The sequence below is a fragment of the Nicotiana sylvestris genome, chromosome 6 (assembly GCF_000393655.2).
Source record: "Nicotiana sylvestris chromosome 6, ASM39365v2, whole genome shotgun sequence".
Taxonomy (NCBI): Eukaryota; Viridiplantae; Streptophyta; class Magnoliopsida; order Solanales; family Solanaceae; genus Nicotiana; species Nicotiana sylvestris.
The window spans coordinates 144,153,725-144,170,680 of record NC_091062.1 but is presented as its reverse complement, the minus strand read 5'-3'; the positions used below and the strand labels follow the sequence as shown (position 1 = coordinate 144,170,680).

Here is a 16,956-nt window from a genome sequence, read left to right as displayed (position 1 = left end):
TAAAAAATTTTATTAATAATATAAAAATACTAAACATTGGATAATAGAATAAAGAACAAAAAAGTTATTCAATGACTATACAAATCCGTTTAATTTAATGGCGATTTTATTATTGGGTATATAATATTGACAAATAAGATGACAATTGAAATTTATTAATGCAATACGATCTAAGTTGTTCAAACAAGGCCGATCATAATTTAATTTAATTAATATTTTTTAATATTGACCGTGCATCGTGCAGGCAGTAATGTAAAAGAAATGGAAAGAGCAAAAATTAGTTATTTACACAGGTGGGTGACAATTTGACGGGGTCCTCAAAGCTTTGTTCATCTATTTTCTTGTCTATCCAAAAGAAAGAGATTTGAGAAAAGCCAATTTCAATGAGACTTTAGCGAATAATAGATACCCTTTCCCTTTTAATTTCCCTACTTTTCTCAATTAGTCTTTGCGAAATTGTTGGAATCATTCTTTCATTTTTAGGACTCATACTTTCATTCAGGATCAACTTTCAATAGAAACAAAAATATCTCGACATTTAGAATGAGACAACGCTTGAAAAATATCTGGGAAACAATAAATTAAAGTACAAGTTGTAAGTTACACTTACTATATAATTACTTAGTTACTCATCAGAATTTTGTATTCCATCATTTTGATAAGAAAATAGAGGGTTTTTAATTTTAATTTCTACATCACAAAACTTCGCGAGACAACTAAATGGAAGTTTTTGTAGATTTTATTGTCGCATGGCCAAGTACCCAAGAATGGCATCATCGATAAATAGAGGTTTATTATTTTGTCAAGGAAAGTAAACACTTTCACTTCAAATTAAGACCCCACCAAGCTGGCCAGACTCCACAGCTTTTCAATTATAAGTATATTAGCGAATTTACCCGCACTTCATGCAGTTAATTATAAGAATACAAAAAGTATTTTTTGTAGATTTCTTTAAGATATAAGAAATAAAATATTTATTGTGTATACATAAAAACGTAATCTTATAAAAATAATCGAGAGTCCACATTTATGTTAGGTAATCATCTAACATTAAAAATAGTGCTATGATACAGCCAAAAATCGGAAAACTCATTCCTTAACTTGAAAGCTTTACCCATGTAGTATCTTTTGACATCAATGATTTACATTACTCTAAAATTAATTTGTATAAATCTACTCAGATCCTTTAAAAGTATTTTTGAGCGTGTGTCCAATTTTCCAAAAATAATTCATATTTTGATATTTGACAAAAATACACTGGCATTTTTTAAAATCCAAGCTACATAAGAATAAATCACTTTAAAATCAGTAAGTATTGTTTCTGAATACATAAGACATTAGTCATACGTCTTTCAATATATAGGTTATAAGCATACCAATAATTGTTCAGATTTATTAAAGTATAAGTATTATTTTCTTAAGCACAAAGCGCGTGCTCTTTCTATAAGCCATAAATCTGAACATCTACGGGGCAGCAGACATGGGATTAAACATCATGATGTTGTTAATTACTATCCAACCAAAAATTATCGGTAAAAACATTAAAAAAAATATGTACTTGGTGGAAAAGATCAAACAAATCTTCTATATATCTGCAGAGAACTGTATGCCAACATAAGAAAGTGCATAATTAGTCAGCAGAGCACTCGATGCCTGATAATGAACATAAATTCATAAAAATTACTATAAATTCTAACAAAAAACTTCGAGCACTAATAAAGGTCTATAATAAGATTCATGCAAATACCACAATTCTGTAACAATATGTACATCAATAAATTTTACCAAATCACAAAAGGTCTGACCGGGAAGACACTGCAAATCGGCCTTCAACAAATCAACAAAAATGAACGAAAATATGAGTCAGAATAAAAGTGGAGGGGAATACGAGTTGTAGAAATAGAAAAGAAAAAGGAAACACTATAACCTTAATGGTGGTACTTACATTTAGATTTTGGTCAAGAAAAGGAAGTGTAGGGCCTAGCTTTCTCAATTATTGGGAGACCAACCTCAAGCTAGTTTTCTCATTGATATCCGTGGCAAGCATTTGAAGCAAGTTAGTACAGATTTATAAAATACACAACTTTATGAGACGAGGAAGTATTATAGATACTCCATATACATAAGAATTTTGATCTTTCTAGATGTCGCGCTCTCCCAAACAGTCCCTGCAAAATAAGCTTCAATAATTTGCCATGAAAAGAAGAAATCATTTTTTTCTTGCTATGTCTAGATTTTGCACGAAAAAAAACACTATATTCAACATTAGAGGGCCAAAATATGCCTAATTTAGGTTTTCTAGGAAAGCAAAGAACCTTATCGTCTATAAAAAGAAAAAAGGAAAAAACCTGATGCGTTCTTTTTTGTCTACACTTCAAATGGAAGCTCAATAGTCATTATTCATTAATAGAACAATTCTTCTTACCCACGAAAAAAAGGATTCGTTTGAAGCAGAAATGAGTTGTCTGAACCGGTGCACTTTTAGTGATTTAGAAGTTATAGGGAGCCTTTATCTTCATGAGGAAAAGGATTCCACCATGACTCTTCATTATCCTGATTTACTGCAATTCTTTATTGCATTCATGATTCTTTATTGTCCTTTTTGGTATTAATTTAACAGTTATAGGTTAACATTAAATTCTATGGAAGGTAGTCCATTACAGTTGATTTTCTGCAGATTTTGTTGACATCAAATAAGGGATAAATGCCAAAAAAATAAGAAAAAAGATAAAGGGCTTCCTTGAGCTTTGAGGAGTGTCACGTCATCTTTCTAATTCCTAGCTTTATATAGAGAGAGAGATTTTTCAAAAAGGAATGATGTATTTCATACCTGTCCATTAATATGTTTGTGGATGTTTCCTCTAATTCCCTTTTGCCCACATTTTTCTTTTTCATGCCACATCAGGATCAGATCACCGGCAAAGAGTAAAATCTTAAGCATTAGTTGAGACAGAATATATTCTTCTGCTTGTGAACTTTCAAGAGGGTATCATTTTTGAGATTTCTCCATAAATCCAACTGATATTTCAGCGACATCCCAAATCCAGGTCTTTCCCATCAAAAGGATCATCTTTACATTGCAAAACATGGAATAAAACGTCCAACTCACCCATCACAGACATCTACGTGCACTTTAATGCTTTTCTGTCAGATCAGTATCTAACCCAGCGCCTTCATAAACATCAAAGCTATACCACCATATTCATAAATGTCTTTTTCATCTTGAAAACGGTCACACGCTCCAGTTATGATCATGTGATGCCTAAGACGGATGACGAGCTAGTAATTAAAGCCGGACTAGCAAGTTTCTAGGTTGACAAGCTTTCGAAGGAGTGCATGTATGATACCTTAACAAATTCTACGATATAAAGAAAGAAAAGTGAAGTGTTATATAAAATAGAACATAAACTTACATGTTATGATCGCTTATGTGCTTGATGTAGCCTAGTAGATAAATTGCTGGGGTCTATTGGACCAATACGTACAATAAACTTGGGATATGACAGTTATGGTATCAAAATCAAACACGTGCAGCATGATGATAGGACAAACCTCAACTTGAGTCCCTAAGAGGGGTGCATTACACGCTCATGATCGCAGATGGTAGGCTGATAAGAGTATGCTGATAAAAGGGGGTCAAGGAAACTTCTAGGTTGGCGAGCTTCTAATAGAGTAGGAATGCATATGACACCTGATAAGACGAATCTCACACCAAAAAAAGAAGAGAAAAGTGAAGTGTTACATACGACAAAGCGCAGGTTCACATAGTATACATGACTTTTGAGCTAGATTCTTGTACGTGACCCAAGAGACAAATCCATAAAACTGTTGAACCAAAATGAAAAATACATATCATGAGCTTGAGTTGCGACAAGAAAGCTACATTTTTGTGCATCAATGAACCGCAATATTGAAGTTTAAAAAATTCTGACTAAATTTGTTACTTCACCAACCTGGGCTTTACCCGTGAATGTTAGATAATTAGTTTGAAAACACAAGGACTTTGGACGATCTTTGACTAATGTTTGTCTAAGACATGTCGAATCATGCTTGTTGATTGGGAAAACAAATATAGAACATACATGGGGCGGCGCTTGAGAAAAATTTAGGTGACTTGGAAGAAGGGCGATCTGCTTCTCCACCACATACTTCTAAATAGTTTTGTCACAGATGTTACTATCAGTATTTGGAGTAACAATTTAGGAACATAACTTATTCCAAACACGGATAGTAACATCTCTGAAAAAATTAGTAACAAAGTTAGGATTTGAAGTTTATGGATTTGATATTTTAGCCATTTTAGGTTACTGGACTTTAAATTAATTTATACATAATGAATAAATTGTTTGAAATAAATACAGAGATTGAACTCAGCCAAACTCGTAACTCGTACTCTAGCTCCGCCCGGACAACATGGTTTCTGCAATAATAAATACCTGTATTACGTATAAGCTAATTATTCTATAAAGTTATACCAAATTCGATGTGGCATATAACTTTGTATAAGCACGTAAAATGACAAATGGCCATCACAATATTGCATGGTTGATTATATGATCTTATTTGTTCCTGATAGTTTCCACAATATTTTTTCTTTTGAAGAGTCTACAAAACTGCAGCAACGTGGAACCAGATTATAAATCGTAAAAACAAATTTACATTTTAAAAACCTTACATCACATCTGACAAGCAGTCCAATGAATAGATTATTAGAATGCATTCGAAATTCGGCAACACGGTGAGCGAATAGCTCAGGGATTAGAAAGACTGCAGTGATTTTGTCATACGACGTTTTCAGATGAATAATGTGATACCAATCCAACTATGAGTGCTTCTTCAAGCACCATCTTTTAAGTGACATTATTATATTTTTGTTACCAGAAAAAGAATGATGTGAAATGAGTAATGAAAATTATGAGTAATATGTTTTTAGTACTAGAGACACATTTATTGGAAGCTAGAGAAGTTGATTTGAGTTCCTCTAACCAAACATTAAATAAGAACATTCACAAGCCTAGATAATCCTACTGCAACAGCTAACTCTGTCCTGGTAGAAACCTAATCTTCAGATACAATTGCCCTTCCTCAACCTACCCAAGACATCTAAGTCTCAGTATTATGATTGCAGAATCACTACAGTCTACAGAGCATAGATATCATTCAAACAAAACTGCCAAAGATACACAAATACATGTATTTATCTCACATGAGAAGCAAACCTCGATCTATATACTTCTGCTTCGATTTAGAATTGGATCCTTTGGAGAAGGTCTGTTCACGTCCCCATGCATGCTCTCTGCAATATGTAATTTTGAGACTTAGAAATTGTCATGGTTCCAAAAACCAAGTCTACATACACAATGCCAGTGCAGGATTGGAGCATATGATGCAGAAGTTTCAGGGAAAATGAGAACAATAGAGCGATATCTAAGCGAGCAAATGCAAGAATGTCGTTTGTGAACCCTGTTTCATTGATGGAATAGAATCTCTATCAAAAAATAGTCATCGTCAGTAATAACTTGCTAAGACAAGGATAATAAGAACTTGTACAAAGGGAGTTTCTTCTCCATCAAACAATTCTCATCAAGAAGAACTTGTACAAATGCGAGCTAACAAGATGGATAAGCATTTAAATTCAATCAGTCACATCCTAATACCACAAGAATAACAGGTGAAACAAATGAGTGTCTTTAGCAAATATCGCACGTCATACCAAACACGGGATATCAATTTTTACAAGGCACTATCGATCAGAGATGACAGCCATAACTACAATTCTGATCAATCCTTGCAATCATTATCGACCATTATGGGAGAACAGAAATAAGTACAAGTATCTGATGAATGCTTGCAGGCTGCAGCCTTCATCAAATCATTATGCTAGGACAGAAGAAAGTAAAGGCTGAGATTAGATGGTAAGAAATAGACTAAAAGCTCAGTCAGTCACTGAGAAATCCACATCATTGCACATAATGTTGAGTCTTAGGATTTTCAAGTTGATGCTAGATGCTAATTGAGTTGAATTCTGGGTGAGTGACTTGCATTATACACAATGTTGATGAAGGTGTTAAAGGGGACAAGGTACATCTAAGGTACATGGAGGAATGGAACACAATGGAAGTAGAGAGTTCACATAGGTGATACCAAACTAACATTTACATTGTGTCCAGATGATTGCCTTGAGTCATTTTAGGTGGTTAGAAATTTGTATCTCAGTGTAGGAATAAGCCTAAGATTTAGATAAATCACTAGTTTTAGATAACACTAATATATTATAAAACACACATTATTAAGTATCATGGTCAGACTAACCTGAACAGCGGGGAATGGATATAAAAGATTCATACAGCCAACCCCAAGTAGTAGTAGTAGTTTCCCCAAAGACAACTTTCTTATAGCCTGTTTGGCCAAGCTTCTTTTTAGCCAAAAGTGCTTTTTTGGGGCCAAAAGCACTTTTGGCCAAAAATTGAGGTGTTTGGCCAAGCTTTTGGAAGGAAAAAAAGTGCTTTCAAGCAGTTTTGGAGAAGCAGAAAAAAGTAGCTTCCTCCAAAAACACTTTTTTGAGAAGCACTTTTGAGAAAAATACACTTAGAAGCAGTTTTTTAAAGCTTGGTCAAACACTAATTGCTGCTCAGAAGTGCTTGTCAAACTAATTAGTCAAACACAAACTGCTTCTCACCAAAAGTACTTTTGAGAAAGGCACTTCTCAAAATAAGCTGATTTTTACAGCTGGGCCAAACGGGCTATTATAATAGCTTCTTTTTTAAATCAAGTTCTTCATGATAGCTTATTGAGTTGCATGCAATGGTACTCCTAGCAATTTCTGGACAGGATTCACAAAGAGTAAAGAGATCAAGGAACCCTATTTAGACCAAACCATCGATTTTCCAAAGAAATTTTCAAGTTTTAAATTAATTGCCCTTCCAGCAACATACTGCTAGTATATCTGTGTACCAATAGAAGCACAACTTTTCCAATATGACTAATTTCATTCACTTCCTCTCAGATGTCTAAGAAGACGGTTATTAGAAGCATATTTAAGGCAGTGTTTCTAAAAGCAAAAAGCGACAAGGTCCATGAGGCTTGAATCGTAAAGCAGAAGTAACGGGTGAGCTTTTTTGAAGAGAAGCACATAATTTATTGATAATTAAAAACTACCAAACATATATGAATTTAGCAGTGGTCGACGCACGTCGTGGCAAGCGGGTTCAACTAACCGCTTTATCAAAAAATAATACTCCGTGTATATGTATAAATTACGATTAAAACTGTGTAAATTTTGTATAAATATTTTATTTGAACCCACTTGACAACTACTATTTTACGACTAAGGTGATGTACTTCTAAGTTTGAACGCGCTTGCACAAAATTCCGGGTCCGCCTCTGGTATTTAGTACTATTAAAATCAAATTACAATTGAAAAACTAATTTCAGAATTCAATACACGATGATGCACATCAGTCTAATTCCTCAAAGTCAGTTTCAAAGAACCGACATTTTCTCATTCGGATCAATGTGCCGATGTGTGCATCATTTTTTGAAGCGCACATTTCTTTGAAACGCATGATTTCAACTATGAAGCGATGATTCCTAGCTAGCAGTGCTTCATTGCCTTTAGCAACGAACCAAAGGCTTTTAACAACACTGATTTAACGAATACTGAAGTTCTAGAAGTTAGGACATAAAGTGGGATTATGTATCGCATCTTTCAGCCTTCATAAGCAGGACGAACACACTTTATATCCTAAATAAGATAACTCAAGTAGTAATTAGTAAGAATCTCAAATTGTCTACTAATCTAACAGAAATGCAAACTATGAACTAGGAAAAGGAAAATGAGAGTAGCAAATATATCTGACACCAGCATCACAGCTAAGTCTTGGTCTCCGTAACAAGCAAATTAGTCATTGTAAGTCAGTCATAAACATTCATCACCCCACCCCACCACCACCACCCACCACCACCACCCCATACCTAAAGGGATAAAGAACAACATTAAGCTATTAGCTAAATTAAAATCCCTTACTTGTGATCAATGAAACAAATAAAAAAAGTTAAAAAGGAAAAACATTACCGAGAAGAAACAGCAAAAGCAGGAAAGCTTACCTCCTAGATAGGTAGTAACTCTCCAGAAAGTCCAGTACTTGATTTGCAAATGCTGAAACCAATCTTCTCAATGAAGCCTCCAAAGCCACTGCCATTTTACCATTCTCCGAATGGTTTAAAGACCAGATTTCGACGACTTAATCGCCACTAAAAAGTCTTGCATTTTTTAGCAGAGAGAAAAGTAAAACCCCCTTTTTCAAAAATATATTAGTAAATCGAAGGCTATTCTTCGATTCTGCTGGGGTCATCCTCTCTTTGACTAATTTTATGGACAAAAATACACACGAATTCCTTCAATTTTTGGAATGGTAATTTTGGTAGGTAATATTATTTTAAACCCCTTGTAATACGACTCAACTGATAATAGATACACATATTTTTAAAATCAAATATTTATAGAAATATGCAACAACAACAATATCAACAAACATTATAATCTCACAAGTGGAATCTGGGAAGGGTACCTGCCCTTATCCCTAGAGGTAGAGAGCTTGTTTAATTAAAGAAGATGAATAACAATAGAATAGTAACCACAACAGAGACCAGAAATATAGTACCAGCAACCTAAAAATCCAAAAAATAGATAAAAAAAATAAAGTAATATCGATAACCAATAGCAATGGCCAAATAAATACTAAACAAATATGAAAGTGTTATTTTTATTTTTCAAAATCAAACAGACTTAAACCCCCAGGATTTATTTTACAATTATCTTATTCCAAAATGCAAGAAAGTTATCACTAGTAAGTGAAACCTTATTAAATAAGTTGTGGCCATTTTCTATAAGAGTTCTGAAAGATACAAATTTTCAAAAAAAAAAAAAAATACTATACACTTGTTTAATCAAATGAGTGAACAAAATTTTCAACACAAATATTGTTTCTCTTTTTACAATTTCAGAAAATAAAATAAATATGACTTTTTCTAATCCATTTTAATGATCACAATTCCAATGTTGTCAAGGTTTATTCGGTTTGAGTTTAAGTTATTATATACCATACATGTCACCGTACAAAAGAATATTTACATGTCTTCTAAAATTTATTATCTTCATATAAGATAAACTTGATGTCTAAAAGGAAATTATATATCCTATTCCTACACCATGTATTATAATACAAGTCATTCTCATTGAGTCTAATCATGAGATCATGGGGGGCCCACATCCACTTCAAGCGAGAGACATGCATTATCATTTTATTGGTAGCAAAAGCCAAAAGACACCATCTATAGTAGAATTTACTTCAACTCAATTACTAAAAGCTTTTATTATGCTTCTATCACCTTCAAAATCAAGCAAATTCCAGAGGTCCACAACTCCACTATGGTAGAAGAAAAGGGATACACCATTAACATCTTCACCAACAAAATAATCAACTCAATATACTCTCCCTCTATAAGAATCTCCCTGTTGTACTCTTTCAACTTACTAAACTTTCTACTTTACAAAATGGCTTCTTTCCGTAGTTACACTCTCTCTATTTCCTACTTCCTAATTTTCTCAATCCTCTTTACCCCTTTATATGGAGCGTTTGTTGAGGAATTTTCTGACACCCTAACCATAAAACGAAGTGAGAAAACGAGCCATCTCCATTTCTACTTCCATGACATTGTCAGTGGAAAAAATCCTTCATCAATCAAAGTCATTTCACCAGGAGGAGATGGAATCTACGGTTTTGGCAAAACTTTCATTTTTGATGATGCATTAACAGTAGGGCCTAATGCATCATCTAAGGTTATAGGAAGAGCACAGGGGATTTACTCTATCGCTTCCCAGAGTGAGCTTGCCTTGCTTATGGCTTTGACCTTTGAGTTCACTGAAGGCAAGTATAATGGCAGCAGCATAAGTATTCTTGGGAGAAATCCAGTTCCCAAAGATGTTAGAGAGATGCCTATTGTGGGTGGCACTGCACTGTTTAGGTTTGCTAGAGGTTATGCATTGGCCCATACTTCTATGTTTGATATCAAGAGTGGAGATGCTATTGTAGAATACAATGTGTTTGTTCAACACTTTTGAAGTAATTTAAGCGTATAAAGTAGCAGTCCCAGGCGCAATTAGTATTTTTTTTTTTTTTTAATTATTCCATCCATGGCAAGCTATTAATGTCTTTTTAACTTTTCTGGATGTTCTAAATTATTGTCTTCTTTTAATCGAAAAATTCTATTCGTAAATTTACAAGATTATGTGTCATTTGTTGAGTTAATCTTCTCCCTATCTCTTTCAATGAATCTTCTCCCTATCTCTTTCAATGAATCTTCTCCTTTCCCTAATAATTATAAACCAATTTTTTAAAAGAACATTCTATATGTTCCTTCTCTTTATCCGGTTTGTGTTGCGCAGCTAGTGGTCCAACCCTTGGGCTATCCAATTATTTCGAAGAAAATTGAATGTTGCGGAAAAATGGTCCAACAGAAAAGTTCAAGCTGCCTACTTTTGGTACCCACACAAACAGCCATTCCCCTGAAAAAAACCAAAGAGCTTGTCGAAAGAAGAGAAGGTTAAGACAGAAACAGTGGATATTCAGAATGGATACAGTTTATTTACATTTACAACATTTAGTTCTTTTACTTCTATACATACTAGATGGTTGGTGCCCGCGCCCAACATCGCAGTTTATGTTATTTGCGGTACAAAATTACTAAAAGGTTAGTTGCACAACTACAAGGTTACCAAAAGTGAAGAAGATAATTCCATACTTGTGTCAATTGTTTAGCACTTTAGCAAGATTACTGAAAGGAATTAATACTATAATTCTAATTAAATATTAAGATATTACAACTTCATATGCTCTACAAGACATAAAATTTGTATTTGCAACTCAGTACAGTCTTCAGCTGCTTCCGTTAAGAGTACTCCATTTACATGTTGACAAAATGTGATGCATTCTTCATGATGTGATTGGTCTTCTTCTTTCTCTGAGAAGAATATTGGTAGCTCAAGAATGAAAAAGAAACTATCAAATGTCAATAGCCATAAAGCATAAGGTACCAATTTATACTACAAGCAAATAATGAGAAAAAGGAGAGGAGAAGAAAACGAAGAATATCAATGCTTCCAATTCTTTTAAAGGATAGGTCTCATTCTAGAAATGGTGCCAGTAGAAAAATATTATCATAGGTTAACCACAGAAATTGTGTCTCTAGGTTCATCTAATAATGTTTACGGTGGAACCAACCAAAAGGCTTCCCTTGATATGTCCCATTTGACACAGGTAAAGTCCCTCATGGTTGAGAGTGAATCTTTTTTCCCCAAAGAACCAAGTCCACTAATGGGTCACGGATAGATATCTTGTTCAGAGAGTTTTCTCTACTACCCCAGAAGGTGCTGATGGCTGAAGCTACATCTATATAAATGCATTTTACGAATGGAATAAACAATACCTATCTAAACCTAGACTTAACACCTACTTCTATATACCTACTTCTAAACTAAAGAACTGTAGAAGAAACTCATACACTTACCTGTCAAAGAAGCACTGCTCACACCTGCAAGACATACACATTATCTTATGAGCACAATATCATCCGATAGGCACACATGTCCAAATATTCCTCTTCTTTATAATGGTATAAAGTACAGAAGTCCAAATATTGATGCAAAAGTATCTCCAATGGTTAGTGGTATGATGAAAAACTACAGATTAAAGATAGTGAATCACTATAGAACTACTCTACACTTGTTGGTGCTTCTCTAGTAGCCTCCTATATATAGGCAACTTTTCATTTTAAACACAAAGGAAACAATCATGAACATCATAATAGCTGCTCATGAATTCACCGAATTCTACTATATTGAGTACTACTACTTCACCAAATTCCAATACTTGCAACAATTGACAAATTTTGGAAGATTTTTAAGTAGATTCTTCATAACTTAGAGCAATTATATCTAAAGAGTAGGCTTAATAACCAAAAACTAAACATAAATCATTTGGGTTCAAGGAGCTAATTGATACAGAGGATGACACTAAGCCTCATCTATCACTCTTTAATTGTAATGTTCTATCTAAATAGAATTCAAATATGACAGACTTAAGAGAAAGTCTCGGACAACAGAAAGGAGGTTAAACCATGTGCTGAGTTATAAAATGTGCTAGAGTCTAATGGCACAAAAATTTAAAAAATATATGGTTTTACCTTTAAAATGTGTCTTGTCCTTGGATTTTCAAGAAAAGCTCTATCAACCTGGAAAAAAAAAACAGGAAGAAGTAATGACCCATATCTGACTCAAGACCCTTCGATCCACTACAAAATGACCATAGGTTTTTCTCTATTACTCCTTTATAACACAAGTGAAAGACTAAAATTTTATTCCTTCAAGCAGCAAGTGCAAAGAAGAGAGAGCAGACCTCAAGGAAAAGGAACAAATCTAGAACAATAGCATAATCCTGGCTCCAGAAACAAGCATTCTAAATGTTTTTACATAACCAGGTTGGTACCAGAAGCAGCGCTTTTTATGAAAAGACTTGTATGTATCACTCATCATAGATAAAGCTTTAAACTTAAAGCATGAAGAACCCAATGCCTACTGAAATTTAACAATGTCAAAAGTTCTTATGAATCTAATAGCCCGTTTGGCCAAGCTTCTAAAATCAACTTATTTTGAGAAGTGCTTTTCTCAAAAGCACTTTTTTTAAAAGTGTTTTTGGTGAGAAGTAGTTTGTGTTTGGCTAATTAATTAGAAAAACACTTTTGAGCAGTAATTAGTGTTTGGCCAAGCTTTTGAAAACTGCTTCTAAGTGTATTTTTCTCAAAAGTGCTTCTAAGAAAAGTGCTTTGGGAGAGAAGCTACTTTTTTCTGCTTCTCCTCAAAAGCACTTTTTTTCCTTCCAAAAGCTTGGCCAAATACCTCAATTTTTTGCCAAAAGTGCTTTTGGCCAAAAAAAAACACTTTTGGCCCAAAAAAAAGCTTGGCCAAACAGGCTATAAATCCTAGATATGAAACTGAAATTGACACAACACAGAACTTCAAGAAACAGAAAAGATAAATTAATTATATATCACATCTTACTTTGATCAAGCATTCAAATTTAGCAAACTTTGACAAAATATTAACTCCAGGATCTAAAATAAAATACCTTTTCCAAAGAATAAAATAATTAAAATAAATTAAGAAACACACATCAGCAAAAATAATATAGCATATTGAGACTTACTGAATAGCCAATATAGTTAGTAGTCAAGACGCTGAAACTATTGGTGGCCAATTCATCGGGAATGTCAAGCTACAACATATGTGATAAATCACAACATGCATATCCAAGATGGAGCGATAAAATAATGAAATTAAAGAGCTTCTCTAAATCACAACATGCTTGTCCAAGATGGAGCGACTAAATAATGATATTAAAGAGTTTCTCCAGAGACACTGTAATCAAGTATGCAAATAATCCATATCGTAAATGTAAAACAAATAAGAACTAAACAATGAGATATGAATAAAAATTGAGTAGAAGAAAAGGAGATAAGAAAAAAGAATTGGCTAAAAACTACTCAAAAGTTCAAGATATACAAAACTTTATTGTAAAATAGGAAATAAATACATGCATTGCTGAGAAAACGGAGGAAAACGCAAAGACACCATTACCACACAAAATATAAGCTAGAAGTATCTTGCATTGGACCTAAACATATAACATTACAGATCAGAAGTTGCGAAATTACCTTGTGTAGTCGTACTGTCTTCTCTTTTCCCCTACGAGCAGATTTCACTATCAAGAACCTGTAATATCACAATTGCATAACCATTATATTTCGGCTGAATAGAGGAGAGATATACAGTAATTCGCCTGTGAAAATATTTTTGTAAAGGCAGTTATCAAGTACATTTTGATGAAGCACCTAAAACAGAAAATTTATTTTGCAGTAATAACATTTTATTACCTTAAGACCAGTAGCCTCATGCATGTATAATTAATATTTAATAATCCTTAAATCTCTAAATTATTTAGTTAGCGGTGAAGAGTCAATTTCAAGCACCAGTATTTTTAACTAATAGATGTGGAAAGTAAATTAGTGGAATGAAATCTGAGGGCAACTCAAGTCACCCAAACACAACAAAAATTAGAATCAATATTCTCCAAAAAAATATCAATATTTGAAGTCTAATGCATCAGAGAAGCATTTTTTTGCTGAAGATGGGTTTTTGTAAAGAAACATATTTCTCCATTCTTAGAATTTGAACCAAGGAGGTAAGATTCTACTTGACTACCTTCGACTCTGGTTTAATTATATAAAAGATCATCAAACTTATAGTTTAATAGCAGGAAAATTATCAAACTAACTTTTTGATAAGGTATCAAACTAACTTTTCTGATATATGATTAATACTCCTATTTACATTAATTATTTGTCACTGCCAAGATAGTATAATATACCAAAACAAAAAAAGAAAGTATTAAGATGAAGGTGATCTTTACCCAAAATAATATTGTCCAAAAAAGAGTACTACTTAAATACTAATCCTACTTAATAAGAGATCGCAAAAAAAAATGCTCAGATCGATTTTGACCCATATTTTCCTCTGGATCAACCCACAAAAATTCATCTAAAAAAATGAAAATAGCGGAAAACTATTCACTGTAGCAGAAATCTCAATCAGAAACAGTAAGGATAATACAATTTTCAGCAAAAAAAGAAATCTAGTTGAAGAATAATCAGACGATCTAAGTAAAATTAGTCGATAGTGAGGGGAAAAACCATGGACAAAAAAATTCGATAAAATTATTGACATGCATGTAGACAATCACCAAAAATATCCAAAAGTTCAAGATGTCCTAAATTTTATTCCGAAACAGGAGACAGAAATATAAAATTTGCAACTGCTAATCACTACTATAAATTAACTTTCACTATTCATCTCAAGACATAGGTAACAACTCAATCAAAATCAGAGAAGACCAAACCCTAAAATTAGACACTGAAAAACAAAACGTAGAAAGTAGAAAGAAATCAAAAAAAAAAAAAAAAAGAGGAAGACCAACAGGAACCCAACAGAAATAGAAACAAAGACCTGGGGATTTTTTTTTTTAGAGGAATCGGCCTATTGTTCCTGAAAAATTAAAGCATAAAAGAAAGAAAGAGGAGGAAAAAGAACCCAGCCAAAATTTAAGCAAAGAAACAAAAGTATATAAGAAGACATTAGGAGAAAATTTGAGGGGAGAGCCGTACCTTTTTCAGAGAAGAAGATGAAGTGCTTAGAACCTTGGACAATATTAAAAACGGTGTTCATCTTAGAAGACCCAAAAGCAAAAACGATAAAATTAAAGAGAAATCAAGCTACTAAAACAAAAAACTGAGCCAAAAAAAATAAGAAAAAGAAGGAAGAAGAAAAACTCACCAGTAAGAAAGACATTGAGGCGGATGGAAGGAGAGATGGCAACTGAATATTTTGCTTTCATGGACAGAAAAAGGCAAAAGGGGGAAAACCCCCGGTCCGGAACTAAGTTTGATTCTTTTGGACTCAAAATACATAAATAGGTGATAAAAAAAGGTGACAATTTTATATATAGTGCTACAATATTTGGCGCTATACATTAACGTTAATTGTGTCGTATGTATCGCGCCAAGTATTGTGGCACTATACTGAAAAAGCCTACACGCCCAGGTATAACGCCAAAATACCTGGCGTTATACATAAATTTTTATATATAGCGCCTGGTATTTTGGCGTTATGCTCCTTTTTCCTGGCCCCACCAATAATTCCTGACCTCAATGATTCAAATGCGTATAGTGCCAACTTTTTGGGCGCTATATATATAAAAAAAAAATCCGGCTAGCCATTCCCTATATAAAGAGCTTAGGATTGTATAGAAATTCATTCAAAAAAAATTTTAACTCTTGTTGAAACGTTTATTGTTGTTAAATTCTCCAATATTTTTTTATTATGTCTGAAGAGCGTAGAATAAGAGTTTCATTATATAGGGGGGTAAGGTTGTGATGGAGAATAACTCTGTGGGCTACAGTTTACCTGCTCAGTGTCATGTTAAATTGCCACTTATAATGGAGTATGATAAATTAATATCGTCGTTATGCAAAAAAATGAGTGTGAGGAAACGTTCAGTGATACTTAAAGTAACCGGAAGATATTTGTATTCCGTCACTCCGTAGGGGGTTGCTTTTTACTCGGAGTTTAACATCGACGATGATGAAACTTTGAGTGATTTTCTGAGGACTCCGGACGAATGCCGGAAATCTCTTGTAATCACAATGTTGGAGATGTACGTGAAGGTCGAAGACGTTCCAAAAAACGAGGTTGTGCGTAGTAGAGATAACCCCCAGTCATCGGGTGGTTATTCTGGATCAGTTTTTGCCGGACAGGTTCCGGACGAAAGAGTTTTCCTTGATTTAAACTTATCACCGCCGGCGAATGAGCAGCAAGAAAATAATTTATACCCTGCTTTCCATAATTCACAAGACGAGTGGTAAACTTCAATTTTCATTTGTGTTAATTATGTATATTTTTGGCGTATTGAATTTGTATTAACGCTCATATATTTAATAGGTGGTACCGGCCGAATATGAATTTTACAAGTGGCTCATCCGGTAGTCATCACCTAATTGAAAACGTCCATCATGGAATTTCATCACATTACGACTTGTAAGTGAAGTGATATAGTCATATGGAAAGCATTTAATAATTCAGTAGCTTATATTTTTGTTGGTTGTGCAGTGAAAACGAGCAAGTTGAACCACCCGTACTCACTCAATTGACCGAAAACGACGTATTACATCGGGATCTGGCAGATGCACAGAGTGAGAAACAGAACAGTGATTACGATAACAATGATGATGAATCCGGAAACGAGACACCATTTCCTCGTGAGGATGGTGATAAGCAGAATGAGGAGG

General features: G+C 33.8%; 1 protein-coding gene and 2 long non-coding RNA genes across 3 annotated transcripts; 1 reads left to right on the top strand and 2 right to left on the bottom strand.

Annotated features, from left to right (window-relative positions):
- Window positions 1-4,889: 4,889 nt before the first annotated feature.
- On the bottom strand, window positions 4,890-8,321 carry LOC104215406 (uncharacterized). The gene is made up of 2 exons (XR_708178.2): window positions 8,107-8,321; window positions 4,890-5,296 (listed from the first exon to the last, which is right to left on the bottom strand). It is a non-coding gene; the product is annotated as an uncharacterized lncRNA (long non-coding RNA).
- A 1,235-nt stretch (window positions 8,322-9,556) lies between these two features.
- LOC104215404 (dirigent protein 22-like) lies at window positions 9,557-10,123 on the top strand. The gene has a single exon (XM_009765187.2). The coding sequence runs from the start codon at window positions 9,557-9,559 to the stop codon at window positions 10,121-10,123; it is 567 nt and encodes a 188-aa protein (XP_009763489.2).
- Window positions 10,124-10,772: 649 nt separating this feature from the next.
- Window positions 10,773-15,557, bottom strand: LOC104215403 (uncharacterized). The gene is made up of 5 exons (XR_708177.2): window positions 15,446-15,557; window positions 15,277-15,337; window positions 13,771-13,828; window positions 12,244-12,291; window positions 10,773-11,592 (listed from the first exon to the last, which is right to left on the bottom strand). It is a non-coding gene; the product is annotated as an uncharacterized lncRNA (long non-coding RNA).
- Between the last annotated feature and the right edge of the window lie 1,399 nt (window positions 15,558-16,956).

Excerpts from the sequence above, each read along its gene's own strand:
- LOC104215404 (XM_009765187.2), top strand. The coding sequence starts at position 9,557 with ATGGCTTCTTTCCGTAGTTACACTCTCTCTATTTCCTACTTCCTAATT.